The 17419-nt window shown below is 35.9% G+C and overlaps 1 protein-coding gene across 3 annotated transcripts in view; it reads left to right on the top strand.

The window, feature by feature from the left end:
* The window catches only part of LOC126356204 (zwittermicin A synthase ZmaJ), a 133537-nt gene extending 116550 nt beyond the window's left edge, over positions 1-16987 (top strand). For all 3 annotated transcript variants that reach the window (XM_050007011.1, XM_050007009.1, XM_050007010.1), the window contains exons 8-16: positions 3213-3409; positions 4136-4237; positions 4394-4484; positions 6500-6712; positions 7067-7229; positions 8020-8145; positions 11644-11781; positions 11947-12130; positions 16264-16987. In XM_050007011.1, the coding sequence (XP_049862968.1) occupies positions 3213-3409; positions 4136-4237; positions 4394-4484; positions 6500-6712; positions 7067-7229; positions 8020-8145; positions 11644-11781; positions 11947-12130; positions 16264-16401 (1352 nt within the window). In that variant the 3' untranslated portion in view covers positions 16402-16987. The remainder of the gene's footprint in view (positions 1-3212; positions 3410-4135; positions 4238-4393; positions 4485-6499; positions 6713-7066; positions 7230-8019; positions 8146-11643; positions 11782-11946; positions 12131-16263) is intronic.
* The last annotated feature ends 432 nt before the right edge of the window (positions 16988-17419 follow it).

The raw sequence follows: 17419 nt of genomic DNA, 5'->3' as shown, positions 1-17419 counted from the left end.
GTAACTCTTGGGGTACGTGGGTCGAAGCTATGTTGTGTTAAAATGAACATTTCGAGGCCATTGGGGGAGTAGTAAATGATTTCGATGCTGCCGGGGCTTTGGCAATTTGCCACTGCAAGGAAGCTTGTAATGATTCCAGAATTTAAAAAGACACTGCTGTGAGCAACACACATTTTTCCCATATAACTGCAAGGATTGACAAGGTTGAAACTCGAGGTTTGGCGTTGAATGAATCTATTCAATTAATGAATAAAGTTTTTCTTATGAACTCGTCATTGCCGGAGGTACTCCCAAGAAAACATAAAAGAAAAGTTTGAAAACGTCTGAAACAATAACCCAGGCTTTGAGCCCTTGTGCAAAATTGATAGTTTTATTAATGGGATGGGTGAACTATTATCAGAAACAGTAGGTGCCAACATACACACTAATTCAAATACGGCCCAGTTACCTCAGTTGATGTAGAAAGATCCTTTTCTGTTTATAGAAACTTGATCGAAGACCCAATCATACTACCGAAGATTTGCAACAGTACTTGGTTGTTTATTTGCAATGGTAGAAAACTGTAAAATAAATTGTAAACGATGCTTTGGTCCAGTAGTACTAATTAAAAGTTAATGCAGTTCAAAAAATTCATGATTGTATTTTTTAAATAAAATATTACGGAGTTTTTGAGCATGCTCCTCTGCGCGCAATCTATCTCGAAGTTATGCTGTACGTATCGATTGTTTCGCGCTGCGACACACGCGCATCCCATTCGCTTGTTGCCGAAAACAATAGCAAAAAGAAACATTTTTGTAAACTTTATGCGTCCCCATTTTGCAAATTTTTAGAAAATCTCAGAAATGCCCCCTTTCCAAAACTCTACCAGAAAGTATTCAGAAAATATCAGCGTTCTAAATTTTCGTTTGGCTGGCGCTCTTCCTCGTAGCTGATATGCACAGGTTCGACCCTAAGGTGTAATGCATGCAGTAACTACCACGTTTTTTTTATTTGATCTTCCATATTTCGATAAATTTCATGCATTGTTAAGCATTTTTCATGCATATTTTAAGGTTTTTATAATGCATGTAATCCGGTCTCTACTCATTAAATTAAAGCCACAGCTAAAGTTCTAAGATTTTTACAACAAATGGATGTCAAGAATATTGGAAGGTAGTTTCGAAGAACATTTCTGCTGCCCTTTCAGTAGATCGGTGCGATCTGTTCTTTCTCCTAGCCACTGCGCACATTTTTCGTTTGTTAAAGGGATCTTTGACATATTACAGTACGGTTAATTCAGCCGCTGTCACTCAGTATAGAATCTGACAGGAATTATATCCATCAGACGCTGGAGTTTTGGACAATTTTAAGATTCGAGCTGTTTCTCAATGCTGCAGGAACTGTCACTTGTCACTCATCTTAAAACGAGGCAATACGTAAGAGATTTCCATTGTAAAGGAACGCATCAAAAGAATGTGAGGCAGTTCTATTTTCTCTTTGATGTCCTCAATTTAAATTCCTGTCTCGTCCATGAGCGTCCGGACACTGGCTTTGGTGGCATTAACAGCCTTTACATACAACCAGGTTTTCTTTCTGTTTAGTTATTCAATAATATACTGCTACAGTAATCATCGAAAGCTTCATACACTCCACTGTGACAGCCAAATGCGATCCATTCGGCATCTCCCAATTTGTAGCTGTACGTTTTGTTTTAAATCTATTTTGCAGTAATTTGTTTCTTTAGTGACTGTACAACATGGGAAATCCAACCCATCGTGAACTTCTCTACTAAATATCTATCCAGTACATGGTAAAAAATTGTTAAAATCATGGTCCCATCACGCGTCCGTCCTGAGCTAAGTTTCCTCATTGACATGTGACACTACTGCCTCTTTATCTACTTTACGGAACATACAAAATTTATATCCTTTTACTTACCCTTCATTCTTGCTCCAACTGCTTCATTCTCGCTGATAGTGGCGTCATTGTCGACATCCTCGACGTTCAGGTCTAATTATTGTCATTGGATGCAATATAACTCCATCATGAATGGGGTTTCAAACTGTCTGATCAAGGTAGTTTTCAGAAAAGGCATTTAGTAATGTTTAGCAGGATACTGTGTCGCACCTACGACTAACGAAACTAATTACCATAATCTCAGTTGATTGTTCAATAACTAAAGTCTCCTCTGATGATTACAGCATGTGTATGATTGAGGAATTATGTGCTAGAGAATTGGTGTTTTTTTTTTCCAAATTGTTTTGTTAGATCAGACAGTGAGTCAGGTGCTTGATAGAAGGATCCAGTCGTAATTTTATGTCACCTCTGATAGACTTGCTCAAACAGTCTCACATGCAGCTTCGATTTCTGTCTCAGTGGGTTTGAATTTTTTGTATTTTGTGACACATACACCCTCTCCATATTCCATTAGCCTGTACTTTCTCTGTACTTTCGATCTTTCCATCATAAAACTGGAATGTTTCCGTTTACCAGTGGTAAACGGGGAGAGTCAGTTGAATTAAACGAGTGCCTGTGACAATAATTTGCGTTATATTGTGGTTGGTGTATTGACTTCTTAAAAGTAAGAGTAATATCATCAATGAAAAAACTGAACAAAGCCAAAATGGCAAACTTTTGCAAACTAAATTGACAAAAAAACCTTAGAGGTTGGTTAAGTTAGTAAATGGAAAAGTCGTCCACCTACCCAATCAATCAGTGATCATACTTAGAGAGAGGAAATGACAAAGCAAAGTCTGATTGAAATCTGTCTTCTGAACTTGTTTCATTGCAGTAGATTGTACTATGGATCTTCTTTTCCATCATCATTCAAATGCCAAAATGACAGGTATGAGATACATCAAAGAAGATAATCATTCAACATCGGAAAAGAGACTGGAGTTGATGCCAAAAACAGAGGATTACTATGGAGATCTAATTTGAACACTCATAAAAATTGAATGAATGTAATTAATACTTATTTTTATACTACACCACATTACAAAACATGACCTGTTGTTTGTTATATGCCCTGAATTTTCTACTATGTACCCTAATGCCGATGCCCCATACTTCACTGTCTCAATAAATGACAAAATGTCTTATCATTCAGTACCTTTGGATGGTGTGAGGTAGTCATACAACAATTTATTTTTTTTAAATTATGCTGATGTATAATGTAAATATTGCAATGTTTGCACACTTGATGACACTAATAATAGTTTTCCATTGTTTAGATTATTCTCGTCTCTATCGAACTGGAGACTATGCGAGAGTCATTAAAGGTGTGCTCATCTATGAAGGAAGAACAGATTCCCAAATAAAAGTCAGAGGACACAGAGTTGACATTTCTGAGGTTGAGAAAGCAGTCAATTCTGTTCCAGGAGTAGATAAAGGCATTGTATTATGTTATAAACCTGGAGAACTTAATCAGGTAGGTAACAAAAGAATCCTCCTTACTAAAACAACCAGTCATAATGCGATTATGTCTCTAGCTTCTGCAACAATTTACATACACTTCTAGTTACTATGAAATAGTTACACCATTTGTTATTTGTTTCAAACTTCATGTAGCCTTGTATGAATATTTATGTAGGAAAGAATGAAGCTGTAGAGATTTTCTTCTCTCTCTCTCTCTCTCTCTCTCTCGGCTCTTCATATTGTCTCACCTTCTGCATGTAAACGTATTAATTAAACTTCATGCCATATTATAATCCTCCTTTCTGACTGGCATTAGTCCATATTTGGGCAGAAGTATTTCGCAGTTGTCCCATGAATGTACGTGGAAGGTATATGCATGAGAGCACTCGCAATCAGCTTCCATTTTTAGTATGGATGAAGTTTCAATCCACTGGAGAGGCTAAGACAGGTCTTATCTCAAAATAAACTGACAAAATTTCATGGGGAGAAGTTACTAGTTACCTCTTCTCACCATCTGTTACAAACAACTGGAACTGGTGAAAAGTCTGTTTACTGTATAATATTCAATGAGTCAAGCAATATTGTTTGTCACTGTAAAGGGTCTTTCCTTTGGCAGCTAATGATACGCAACTTGGATAGATGATTTTTTATGGAAAACTGAAGGTATCCTAAAATGTAAATCTGTGTTAATTTAATAATGAATTAGAAAACTAAGTAAATTAGTGTCTCCTTGTTCCAGGCCCTTCTAGCATTTGTAACAGTCAGTGAAGAAAATCCATTGACTGCAAGTGAAATTAAGGACACACTAAACGGTTATCTTGCTCCATATATGATGCCAGAGGTAAAAGCAAGCTTCACTTACCTACTTTCATTTTGATTCTACTTTTAGTAATTTGCAGCAAATTCTCCAAAGCAGTGTTATTGTTAATGATCTCAATTTTCTTATTAGTGTTTCTTTTTGCATATTTTTTTTAAGATGCAACTGTTATTTTCACAGGTTTTAATCATTGATAACATCCCATTACTTGTGAATGGCAAGACGGACAGGCAACAGCTGCTACGTGATTATGAGGAAATCTGTGTCAATGGTAATACACAAAATCAAATGTATTGATATTGTTATGGTATTTCTGGGATGTTATGGGTAAATAGAAACACATTGTACCAAAAAAAATTAAGATACATTTCAGGAAATTAGAAACTTGAGAGATGTATTAAATTTGTACGAACTTAAAATGGTTAATACGAGGGCTATCCACAAAGTACATTACATTTTGGAATTAAAAATAAATAAAGAATGGGAATTTTTTTATTATATACAGATGAAAGCCACACTTGAATACTACTTTTCTACATAGTTGGCATTTAAATTAAGGCACTTATTGTAGCGATGGACGAGCTTGGAAATTCCTTCGTCGTAAAATTCGGCCGCCTGCCCCTTCAACTACGTGGTTACCTCTTCTTGAAGCTGTGCGTCGTCATTAAAATGCTGCATAGCCAACCACATCTTCATTGCTGGGAATAAGTGGAAGTTGCTCTGTGCCAGGTCGGGACTGTATGGTGGATGAGGAAACATCTCCCACTTAGAAGATTCGAGAACTTCATGAGTGGCATTTGCCGTGTGGGCCCGGGCGTTGTCGTGAATCAGCAAGATCTTTGAGCCCAACTTTCTCCTGCGCTTGTTTTGTATTGCTGTTCTGAGGTTGTGCAGAGTTTGGCAATACCTTTGAGAGTTTATTGTAGTGCCTCTTTCCAGGAAATCCACAAAAATCACACTTTTTCTGTCCCAAAAGACAGTCATTATGTGGTTGAAGGTGCAGGCGGCCGAATTTTATGACTAAGGAAGTTCCAAGCTCGTCCACCACTACGATAAGTGCCTTAATTTAAATGGCAACTCTGTAGAAAAGTAGTATTTAAGTGTGGCTTTCATATGTATACAATTTTTAAAAAATTCCAATACTTTATTTTTAATTCCAAAACGTAATGTACTTTGTGGATAGCCCTCGTATTAGCCACCTCCAGTTTCCTCAGTTATTACACATGCACAAAACAATCATCCTCACACACAAAGGACTGTTGTGATTGGCAGGCTTTTGAAGCCAGCGGTTCCTTTGTCAGGCAGAAGGGTTGAAGGGGAAGGAGGAATGGTGAAGGAAATTGACTGGAGAGGTCTAGGAAAAGGGTAGATTTTTGGAAAGTCACCCAGAACAGCAGGTCAGGGGAGACTTAGCATACAGAATGAGAGGGAAATACTAATTGTTGGGGACTGCATCAGGTGAGATTTGAAAACCCCAACAATCAGTCTTTCCTCCTCATCCTGTACGGTATGTCTCCCCTGACCTGGAGTCTGGTGGATTTTCCCAAAATCTAGTCCTTTTCCTTCAGCCCTCTTCCTTCTCCTTAAACTCTTCTGCCTTGGAGGAGCAGCCACTGGCTCCGAAAACGTGCCAATCACAACAGTGGTTCATGTGTGTGTTCAGCTGCTGCATGGAAAGTAGATTTTTTATCTATACCATTAAATAATTTCATCAATAATTGATTGTCTACATTTTTGTGTGTTTATAACAAGTAAGATATACATTTGTTGAACAATATTATAATTTTGATCTCAAGCTAAGAAAAATGCAGGCAACCTCTGTCTCAGTGTGAATGACACTCAACTGCTGCGCACTTTAAAAAAGAAGACTTAAAATTAAATTTCAGAAAGTGATAGAGGCTTTAATCTGACCACAGAAATGTAGATAAGAATGTAAAAGCAATCTCATTTTCCTGGCAATTCAAGATATGTAGCAAAAAGTTGATAAATTCGCCTGACACTTCAGGACACTTTTATTTACGCAAGAAATACCATATTCTGAATTACATGCAATGTAAACAGATATCTGGCTTCTAAAATGAAAGCTGATACAGATATTAGATGTAAACATGATAAAACTAATTTGGATCAAATTTTGTTAATTATAACATTCACATTTTATCACTATAATGCTTCTGAAGCAAAGTCCCACTTGCTTAGCAAAACAGCAAACTGACTTTAGTCATTTGTGTCAGTACATTCAACAGCAAGATAACTTTTGAAACAATTTTCTTTTTCATTTCCTAGGTTCCCAAACTGTTAAATCTGAAATTGATTACTCAGGAGTACCAGAGAAACAAATGAATGCAGCAGTAGTGCTTTTTGAAACTGTTGCAGCTGTTCTTGGCAATCCTGTAAATGCAAAGCTTAGTCTTGAATCAAATTTTTATGAAGTGGGTGGAAACTCTTTGAATTCTGTGTACCTTGTAACCAGGCTGAGAGATCGAGGATACATTATTGGTAAGTGAAAATTCAGGTGTATTTCCTATAAACAAGTGATACTATTAATAAAGTTCCAAAACATTTCTTCAGTAATACGGTTAAACATTGCTATGGAGAGCTCATAGAACTATACCGTATGTCATTCATGTTGAACTGTTTTGACGATAAAACTTAAAAATAAAAAAATTCATCCTTGTCAGTGAAGTTACATTTGCACAGTGAGGCAGTGGAGTGAGTCATAATATTATGCTATTATAGCATAATAAGAAATAAATCTGTTAAAACTTCTTTTTGTGTGTGTTTATTTAGATCTCTCTCTCTCTCCCCCCCCACTATATAATAAGTGATATTAAAAATCCTTTATTTCTGAAGGTATATCTGACTTCATTTCTGCCAAGAGCTTTGCAGAAGTGCTAGACCGTATGTATCCAGAGGATGAAAGCACTAACTCAACTACTTTGGCTACTAAGTCGACTGCACTGTCAAGATATAGATCAAGAATGCTTGCAAATCCATACAAAGCCGATGTTGCCAGGTTAGTGGAGCACTTGTAAGAGATTAAAGGAATATTAAAATTGAGTGATGCATAATCATCATAGTATTGACAGGTCTGGATAATTTTTCTATGTAAAACTTGAACCCCAAACTTGTGAAACCAGTTCATTATATCTTTTAATTTTTTATAAAATGACAGGAAACAAAAGTGAGTGAAGCATGAGTGTTAGGTTTATAACTTAATGCATGTCCAAGAGAGGAAGAGGAAAACAATGAATGAATGGGTTATAAAATAACATTTCTGTAAGAAACTTTTTCCCCTACTATAGTGTTTGGATTTTATGGTAGGCAATAAGCTTCTAAAAAGTACCTCGGCTACTATATTAGCCATATTATTAACATATTTTTCCATGGCCAGTGTTACAAACTCCATAATGCACCCTGAAGCAAAATGTGATATTTGCACACACAAGAATCAATTTTGAAACTGCTCAGATCTTTCTCAACACTTTTTCTCATAATCGTACTGTTCTTCTTACCATTAAGACAATGAAAAAATTATTCTCATTCAAAATTTAAGTTCCTGCTCCTACCTGTGTGTGCTGATTGCTCGTAATTTCCGTTTTTCCCCTTTTGTCTGACATTTTTCTGTTTTCATAAATTATGCCATACCTAATGTTTCCAACTTAATGAGCAATTTATACTTTCTCATTTGTAATTTGGTAAGGTTTTGTTATCCATGGGTTTTAAATAATTTGTATTTTACCATTTTTTTCTGTATTGTATTATTTATGGTGTGAAAGATTCTTCATGCCTGCTTTCTATTTTAGGATGGTCACTGACAGTTTTTATGAAAAAGCTGACTTGGAGCAGTGGCTAGTACCACGCATTCCTAGAAGTGATTATGAGAATCTAGTTGACGCTTTGTGGCAACCACTTGTAGAAAAGAACTACAGGTATGTGTTTCATTAGATTCAATAAGTTATTTCTTTCACCTCTAGAAAGTATAATGTAATTTGAGAGATAAAAAAATCTACTCAGAGTACTGGCAGGAGTACATGTATAAAAGGTATTAAGTGTGCAAGGAGAGGTTCCTTCTTATCATGTCCAGTATGTCTCCACTCACTAGGGACTCCAGGCGAGGTTTCCAAACTGGACCCCTTTTCCTAAATCTCTCAAATCCTTTTCCTTCACCCCTCCTCCTTCCCCTTCAACCCTTCTACCAGAAGCTGCCACTGGCTCTGAAGGCTTGCTTACATAATACCTTTTATATATGTTCCCCTGCTGCCACATAGTGAGTAGACTTTTATCTATCCAAGTACATTATACTTTCACAAATTCATTTTTTCTCCTTTGGGATGACAGATTAGAACATTTTATTTTATACAGTGCATACTAAACTATCCATTATGATCAAAACAGTTACTTAGTAGCTAACACACTGGACTACCATTCAGGAGAAGCAACATTAAAAGCCCCCATCTTCCAGTTGAGATTTATGTTGGACTTGGTGTCCTTTAAATCACTTAAAGTGAAAGCCAAAATGGTTTATTTGATAATCAGACAATTTCCTTTCTCACCATGTTTCAGTCAAAGCTGATTCAGTTTCTATTAATCTCATTATCAATAGTGTCTAAATTCTAATCTTTTGTTCCTCATGAAATGAATCCATTAACATAGTAGAAAACTTATACAAAAGTTTGGGTATTTTATTGGATTTTTTCACATATTGTTACTTTATGAGAAATCCGAAGTCATAAAATAACTAAGAACAAAACACGTATACATATTACACTGTGAATTTTCAAAAATTGTTATTGTGAAATATAATTTGTAATAAAAGGACATCGGGTTGTTGATGGCACCACACAGGAGCTGCTGCTGTTGGTGCGTGAGCTACTACTCCCAACACATCCAGCTACAACTACCATTTTCGCCAACACCATAAACTCTGTTCAGGCTGCATAATTCATTATGATAAATGTCATAGAAATCATTCTTATTATTGAGAAATATGGCAAAGTGTTTAAAGAACTGAAATCACAGTCAGGAGAAATGGACTGGTACCCTGTCAAGTTGTATAGATTTTCTGTTGCGTACAAAATGATTTGTGTGAATCTAGTAATTGTTTCTTTGGTAAGCTTATGAACAATTTCTCCTCAAATACTTCTCCAGCAGAGCTAGTGCGCCAGCATGGCATTGAATTTCAGCTCAACTTAACAGAGGAGTTAATAGGGAAGAAACAGAGAGAACATAATGTGGCAAACAAAATATAAGGATGATTGTTTACATGGTTATTGTCCCTGTTTCTCCAGTAAACAGGGACTTAAAATAATTAATATGAAAAAGAGCAGTGCTGCCTTTACCATGCGGAGAATTGGGTTGGTTTGAGAGCCAAAATTTTGAGAGAATCTGTAAAATTTTGGGTGTAAAAGACAAATGTCAACAAACTGGGATTCACATCTATTTACGTTGTCGACAGATTGCCTCCTGAGCAACTTCACATACTTTTTCTCCCACTTTTCTACCACACATGCACCAATTAAAAGCAACCCCACTCAATAATTACATACACTGATTGACAATCCTCTGATAGTAGCAGCTACGCCTATGGCACTCGCCGTTATAAGAGAGGTGATACCCTCAGCCTTTGTTAATCTCTTTCTTTCCATTTTTCTTACAATTAAATCTCAAACAGTTAATGAACCAATGTATGGCATGAAATGGATGTTGTATTATCCATCTAAACAACACAATAGTTCAATTTAGAACAATTTTTTTGTGGGGGTGGGAATATAATGAGATCACAATGAGTAATGAAAGATTCCACAAATCATATTCCTCATCTATTGGTTGAACATCCATGGTGCTGTCTGTGGAACAGAGCCAGGAACACTTTTCATAGTTAAAGCCCGTGGAACACAAAATCTGTCAAATTTTGTCATTCTTGTCTCGTGCAGTCTTTGTGCAAGGCATTGTGTGTATCTACATAGGTTATTCTTCTCACTTGCCATATTTAAAATTTATATCTATCAGATTCTATGATGAAAAAGTTTTCCTTTTGCTTTAAAATTTGCTGTAACTTCGACTTTACATTTCCCAATAATTTTCTAAATAATGATTAAGTAATAATTTATCTGCATGGGTTACATTGTATAAAAATTTTGTTTTCTGAAAAATAGTTTAAATTATACCTGTAATAAATGTGAAATGCACATACATATCATCTCACAATGTCAGTGTTTCTATGGGTATATGATGGATAATTTGTTCCAGCAGCAAATAATATTCTCTAGTTTCATCAACAACACAAATTACTAATTAGCTGGCACTGAAAGAACTTAAAAGCATGATATCTGAATGCATTTCTAATATTCACATGCATCATAAACCATTTTAATATACTTTACTGTATTGAGGCATACAAGTTTAACTATACTGCTCTTTATTCATATGATATAACTAATAACTTCTCCTTGTTCCTCCCATTTCTAATTTTTTTCTTCCTTGGTTGTAACCATACAGTTAGTTCCGTACCTCCGTCACTCCCATTTCATTTTCTGGCACTTATGCTTTTCACATGCTACTTCACATCACCCACTTTCAGGGTTTTTCCTCATGTCACCATTCTGTCCCTAACCAGTGAACAGCATCACTATACCCTGTATCTGGCAAGTTTCATTTTGTTTGGAATGTTCATTATAAGCCATTAAATACATTTTTAAGACATTGGCCTTGTGAACATGTAAGATACAGTTAATAAATTTCAAACGTCTTTATAAGTAATGAAAAGTATGATAAGAAGAGCAAAATGCCAGTTTTTAACATCTATGCTCATGGTATTGCAGAAAAGAATATATGGTACCTACAACATGTACTAAGTAACTAGCAAGTACTTAGCTTCAGGATACGAAATTGTAAATACTGCTGATAGTCACATATGAAAATAGAAAACTGTCATTTGTTCAGAAAAGAAAGAGGAACAGACTGGAGAAGATTAGAGAGAATAGGTAGGTCACTCTGACCCAAGACTTGGAGGGAATTTAATACTATTATCCTAGTAATTAAGCATTACAGAAATAAACAACATGGGGACAAAGAATCTTTGTCCCCTCCTCCTCCTCCTCCTCCTCCTCCTCCTCCTCCTCCTCCTCCTCCTCCTTTCTAAGCTTCTCCAAGCTATACCTCTTTCCCTCCTGAGTAAGAAAATAAGTTCTTCTGGGGGGTAGGATAGCTTTTTCTAACTTTCATTTGTCTGTCAGCAGTACCCAGAATTTTAATTCCTGAAGGTAAGTGTTAGAATGGTTGACTATCTCCTTGTAATACTATAGTTTTATCAACTGAACTTTCCTTTTAATACTAAAATATGTTTACTCACTTTAAATTTGAAACATATTTCATTTTCAAAGCAAATTTAAAGTTTAAATCATGACAGTACCAAAATTATGTTGCAGTTTCATTGTTGAAAATGAAAATGGTGAACCAGTTGGAGTAGCATTTAACTTTGATGCACATGACGAACCACCTGTTGAAATACATAGTGACCTCATTATTGTATTTGATTTTCTGGAGTATTTGGAAGGGCCACTGAGGTAAGAATGAAAATTATGAACAATATTTGTCATAAATTCATTAAAGTAATTTCCAAAATACAAAACAATAAAATCTTATGTGGCCAAGTGACCAACACATTTAGTTTACATTTAGTTCAATCATACATATCTCTTTGCAAATAAAATAACTTTTTCTCTACCTAGAGATCAACAACTACCACAAGGTAAGGGTCAAGTACTGCACAGTTTCATGATGGCCACACATCATTCCTTGAGCTATCAACAAAATGTTGAAGTCATACAATTTATGGAAGAGGAAGTTATGAGACTAGCCAGGAACAGAGGATTTGCTGGAGTATTTACAACCAACACAAGTCCACTAACACAGGTAAAAAAAAAAGCTGTTCTTATGTAGTAACAGTTAAGATAGCAGTATCACAAATTACATATATTACTTGAGGTACAAAATGTTACTTTATGGGAACCTACATAACATGCTAGATACTGCATTTTAGCAAATAAATAAATCCAGACAAACTAAATAAGATGATTAAGGCAACAACTGCACATCTGCTTATCTAGATTTAGGCAACAACTATTGTAATTTAGATGATCAGTGCAGTATATGTAGACAAGAGAGTTGGTTGAAATGTTCGTATGCAAAAATAGAAAAGGAAAACTGGAAAGATTAGCATATAATTGTACAAAAATGAGAGGCTAGAATGAACATGTAGACCCAGAAACAATGGAATCTGAAGATGATCAAGTGATAATCAAAATGGGTCACCTTTTAATAAACATGCTTTGTGATCTAGACTGTTACAGTTTATTTCAAAGTTGGTAGAAAACTCAGCACATATGTTAAAGTAATATCCTAATGTGCTTCAATGATTTACAGGCATAGTGTTGAATGGTGTGTAAATGGCACAGTATTTCCCCAAGGTAGCTGCCTATCATCTACATGTGCAATGCAGAAATACCTGGATACTAGCTGTGGACCCCAACAGACATCATGGCAAGGTGTTTGTGCCTTTCTTACCTACCCTGGATTTTCGTTGTTCATGCCATGACTCCTATCAAGACAGTATTCAGCAGCAAAAATATATTTTTTCTGGCTATTTCAAGAAGCAGTTGAAATACGTATTGCTAATGACTTAACAGAGACATGGGATATCAACTCGGCAACATGCAGGAACAAGCATTGTGACACTAAGGTGGCTTTGGCCCCAGAAAATGAAAGTAGTGAGTTGTATCAAAGCCAGGACTGTAAAGCAGGTCACAAACACCTTACTCACACATATATGTTGGGGTCCTCAGCAGGTGTCTCAGGTGTCCTGTACTATGCATGTGTAGTCAGTGGTCTGTTGCTCCAGCAAATGCCTCGATTATATCCTGGCCTTTTCTGGCAAACCAGTGCACAACTTGATGAGTCACAGCAGCAAACATTGCACCTAATGATAATGGACAGCTGTCGCATGCAAATATTGTGCAGTTTACACATCAGCAACATAATCAAAAAAAAAAAAAAAAAAAAAAAAAAAAAAAAAAAAAAAGTGAACCATTCAGGCAGTTACTACATCAGAAAAAGCCTCAAACAGCACATAAAAACTGTAAGCTTTATGGATTAATTTGGAGAAAGCAACAAGGTTGAATGAACTGGAAGACAAACTGGGTGAAGCAAAGAAAAGTTCATTCCAAATATTTTCTAAATATCTCCAAAGGGTAGGGAAACTGTATCAATTGCAACAGATAAATGTACCAGAAATTGGAGAAAGAAATAAGTGAACTGAAATGGCAGTTGTCCTGAATAGTGTTACGAAAACAATTTTAAATTGTGTTTAATTCTGGAGGCATTAGTAACAAACAACTGAGGTGGCAATCTTTCACTGTTTGTTCAGAGTAATCTTTGACCAGCCATGTTCCATTAGCCCAGCATACACTCCACAGAGACTAAAACAGTTCTGTCTCATTAATTATCCTAATCCTGTTGGTGAATCATAATTTCCATTAAAATTCATTCTATAACGGGTACTGGCCCCACAGTATCATGAAATGGTTATAGTGCAGTTTTGAAGTAGTGGAGAAGAGTTAGTGTCAAGCAGTAACTGTGAAATTGTTTGGATGGCTCATCTGCTAAAAGTACTAAAAGTAATACCTATTGAAATGAGATCTTAGTGAAGTCTGGGTCTAGAACACAGTTTCATAATATTTGATCTGTAATAAGAATGTCAACTGATATGTGACACATGTTTCATTCTAGTTTCAAACCAATGAAATCAGATTATCCAGTAAATGATAGCAAACATTCGACCATGCCAATATCTCTACACATGCCATTATTTTAATACAGAAAATAACTGCAAAAAGAGAACACAGCTTGATAGAAGTTAGACCCATACCTGATTCAAAATCCAAGCCAGAGTACTCGTGTGATTCGTAATATACTTAAGATGTAAATTTTGCCTGTATATATAATGGTATTTCTCTTCCCATAAAATGCATTTGTAAGTTATTGAGCTTTTAGAAATCTCCTTTTTCTGAAAATAGTGAAATGAGAATAGATGTGCACAAATTTAAATGCTTGTATTATATAGCAAGCCATGCCATATAATACAAAAGTTGTAGGAAATAACAGAACAAGAAAACTTACTTTGGTGTGAGCCTCATCACAATTATTCACCAGTGACCATGGAATCCCTTCCATGCCAAGCTCTCTTGTCTTAAGCAAATGTCTTGTTTGAAGTTTCCTCTTTATTGACCTTTACAGTTACTGCTTGTTAATAGGAACCTGATAGCTTGCTTTCTTCTTTTGGTTCTTTAAAGCTTTAAACAGCAGAATGTTTCTGTTGAGAAGCAGCAGTATTTTCCCCACCTCTGATTTAAGATGTATCACAACATTTTTTCTTTTCCCTCCATTTGATAGTTAGAAAAGCTACACCATAGTCACTTCACCCATTCTTGACAATGATACAGACAGCACCAACAGAAAAATAATTCTAATCGCACCTTGGAGAAAGACTTTCATGTAGTCGAAATATGTTGATAGTTTTTGTATTCCATTACCTAGAGAGCAGAATGTGGGCACTCTAAACTGGCAGGTGGCCATCGCTGTAAACATACTGGAATCGAACAACATGGTCAGAGGAGCAGTGTGGGGAAACAAACCCCAGTTTCCTCTTGCACTACAGCCAGCCTACACTCAAGTTTGCTTTTTCTGTCAAAGCAGAACACACATGGTCTCATGGATCACCAAGCCTTTCTACTGATGTGAGGATCCTTGTCAAACTATGTGATGGACCAGGACTGATCTCTCCACTCTTATCAAAATAAGAAAGGAAAAACGAGTGACATGTTGCAAAAATAATTCTGTAATTGCTACTATGCAGTTGCTTGCTCAGGTTGGCAGTTTCATTACTGAAGTAGTTCAAACAAACATCTGCTGGTATTTGACCAAATCACAGCTCTAAATACCCTCCATCCAAAGATGTCATGTTAAAGTATCAGCTAGAAATCAAACTTTTGAACTTCAGCTAGCTGCCATAAGTATTTCTTTGTTCTAAGATGCTAGGTGCCAGGGTTGGACTCGAACTGCATTAACCGTGTGTATATTGTACAGGCTATTAAACTGGCCGTAACTGGTATGGCACCACGGAGTCAAGCACACTGATGCATCTTTGCATCCACACATTTTTTATTTTGCTAACAGTTTCCTGTGCACATTATTTCCAATTCAGCTTTAATAGATTATGTGCAATAAGAGTTACAAAAAACTGGGGGGGGGGTACATTTTTGGTATTTATATATACAGGAAATAAAACTATAATGTGGAAGTAAAGCTATGATGTACTATATCTGATAAAATAGTTCATATGCTATAAAAATAGCATTTATTAAGTAATTATCCATCTTTCCTTCTATATTCACATTTGTCCCAAACTGCAAATTTTTAAACACACTACTCATTAATAATACATACTTTAAGTTGGTTTTTCCTGTTTTCATTCTATGTAACTTCCTGTTTTAAATGATTTGTTAATTTACAGTTGGCTATTTCATTTTATGTCATTTTTCTCCCTTGGTTTACTCTGACTTCTGTTAACATTTTCTTCCTTGCATGGCACCTGACCCACTGATTCCAGTTTATTTGTTGGGATATATTTTAAATATTTAAAGCATCTTATTGCTTCCTACTGAATTCCATGTTCCAGCACTTTATCTACACTTACAAGCTGAATTTCAAGCAATTTTTCTTTCTCAATTGTTTACACATTATATTACTTTCACCTGAAAGGAAAAATGATCTCTCACTGTTTTCTGATTTTGTGAATAATGTGATCATGTTCTCATCATCTGGAGAACTTTAAGTCATCACTCTCAATACTCTGCATCTTCTGCGTTTTAAATGGGCATTCGAACTATTATTATTGGTGATAGCATATGATTGGATGCCATGTGAATGTAATTACAAATTTTGGCTCATTTGTAGCTGTGAAATCTAAATAATGAACCTTACTGTTTCAGCAACTTGGAACTGATGTGTATGATTACAAAGTCCTACTTGACTATCAGGTAAACACTTACGTGGCCCCTGATGGGTCAAAACCATTTGGAGAAGCTCCTGACTGGCAAAGGGCTGTTTGCTCTTGGAGACCTGTTTGAGGGGCAGGGTAACAACTGCAGTTTTTGAACAAAGCTTCAGAACTCGCACAAAAAGACTGCACTGTGCATCATCATCATCATTTGTAAATTACTCCTCCTCCATAATGTAAATACAATAAAATATTAGCAGTGATGAAGCAGTATACTGTAGACCTTAGACAAATTGACAAAGGTACTAATTAAATGTATCCTGCACAGATGTATACACTTCTTTTGAATATCTGCAGTAGTTTTTTTTTAAATGTGTTACAAAATTGTGTGACAAAGTATTTGTAAGTACAAGTTAAGGACTTCAAGATGTCTGTAATTTCACAGTGCCTTATTTCTGCTAATATTTATCTCAGTGTAAATACTCAGTATTTATTTAAATAGTATTATGTGACTGACTGAGTTGCTTGCAGTGTACATGTAACACCGTAAGAGAAAACAATTAGACAAGAACAAAATGTTTTCCAAAGTGACCATAGTGCACTTAAATGCTGTACAGTAATATATGTGATACGACTCTCGGCAAATGATGAAAATAAGCAAATAGTTCACTATTTTATACTTGAACTGTAATGTAAATAAAATATTTTCAAGTAAAGGTATACATTTTTTATTAGCAATGCTTTCCCCCTGTGAAAAAGTGTTTATTTCAAGCCAAGATATAATACAAAACTTCTCTCTTAATTAAGAAATAGCTTCTTAACTGATTGCTGATAGTCCGAACCTTTCTAACAAAATAAGTATACACATTGTGTGAATCTCTCTCGCTCGCTCTCTCCCTCCCCCCTCCTCCCTCACCCTCCCCCCCCCCCCCCTCATCTCCCACTGCTTCCTCTCCCTCTCATGTGCCCTTTATATCACTGTGAGTGACTGGTGGTTTTCATTCCTGTTTTTGTGTGTATGTCAATGACTCAGCACTAGTGGTAGTCAATGAGTAATCTCCTTTACTCCAAAATTATTTACACTGTGCCAGAATTTCCCCCACCACTTTTACATAATAATAATGAATCATCTTGGGTGAAAACAAGTA

The sequence above is a fragment of the Schistocerca gregaria genome, chromosome 3 (assembly GCF_023897955.1).
Source record: "Schistocerca gregaria isolate iqSchGreg1 chromosome 3, iqSchGreg1.2, whole genome shotgun sequence".
In the NCBI taxonomy this organism is placed as follows: domain Eukaryota; kingdom Metazoa; phylum Arthropoda; class Insecta; order Orthoptera; family Acrididae; genus Schistocerca; species Schistocerca gregaria.
This window is presented reverse-complemented; position numbering and strand designations above follow the sequence as displayed.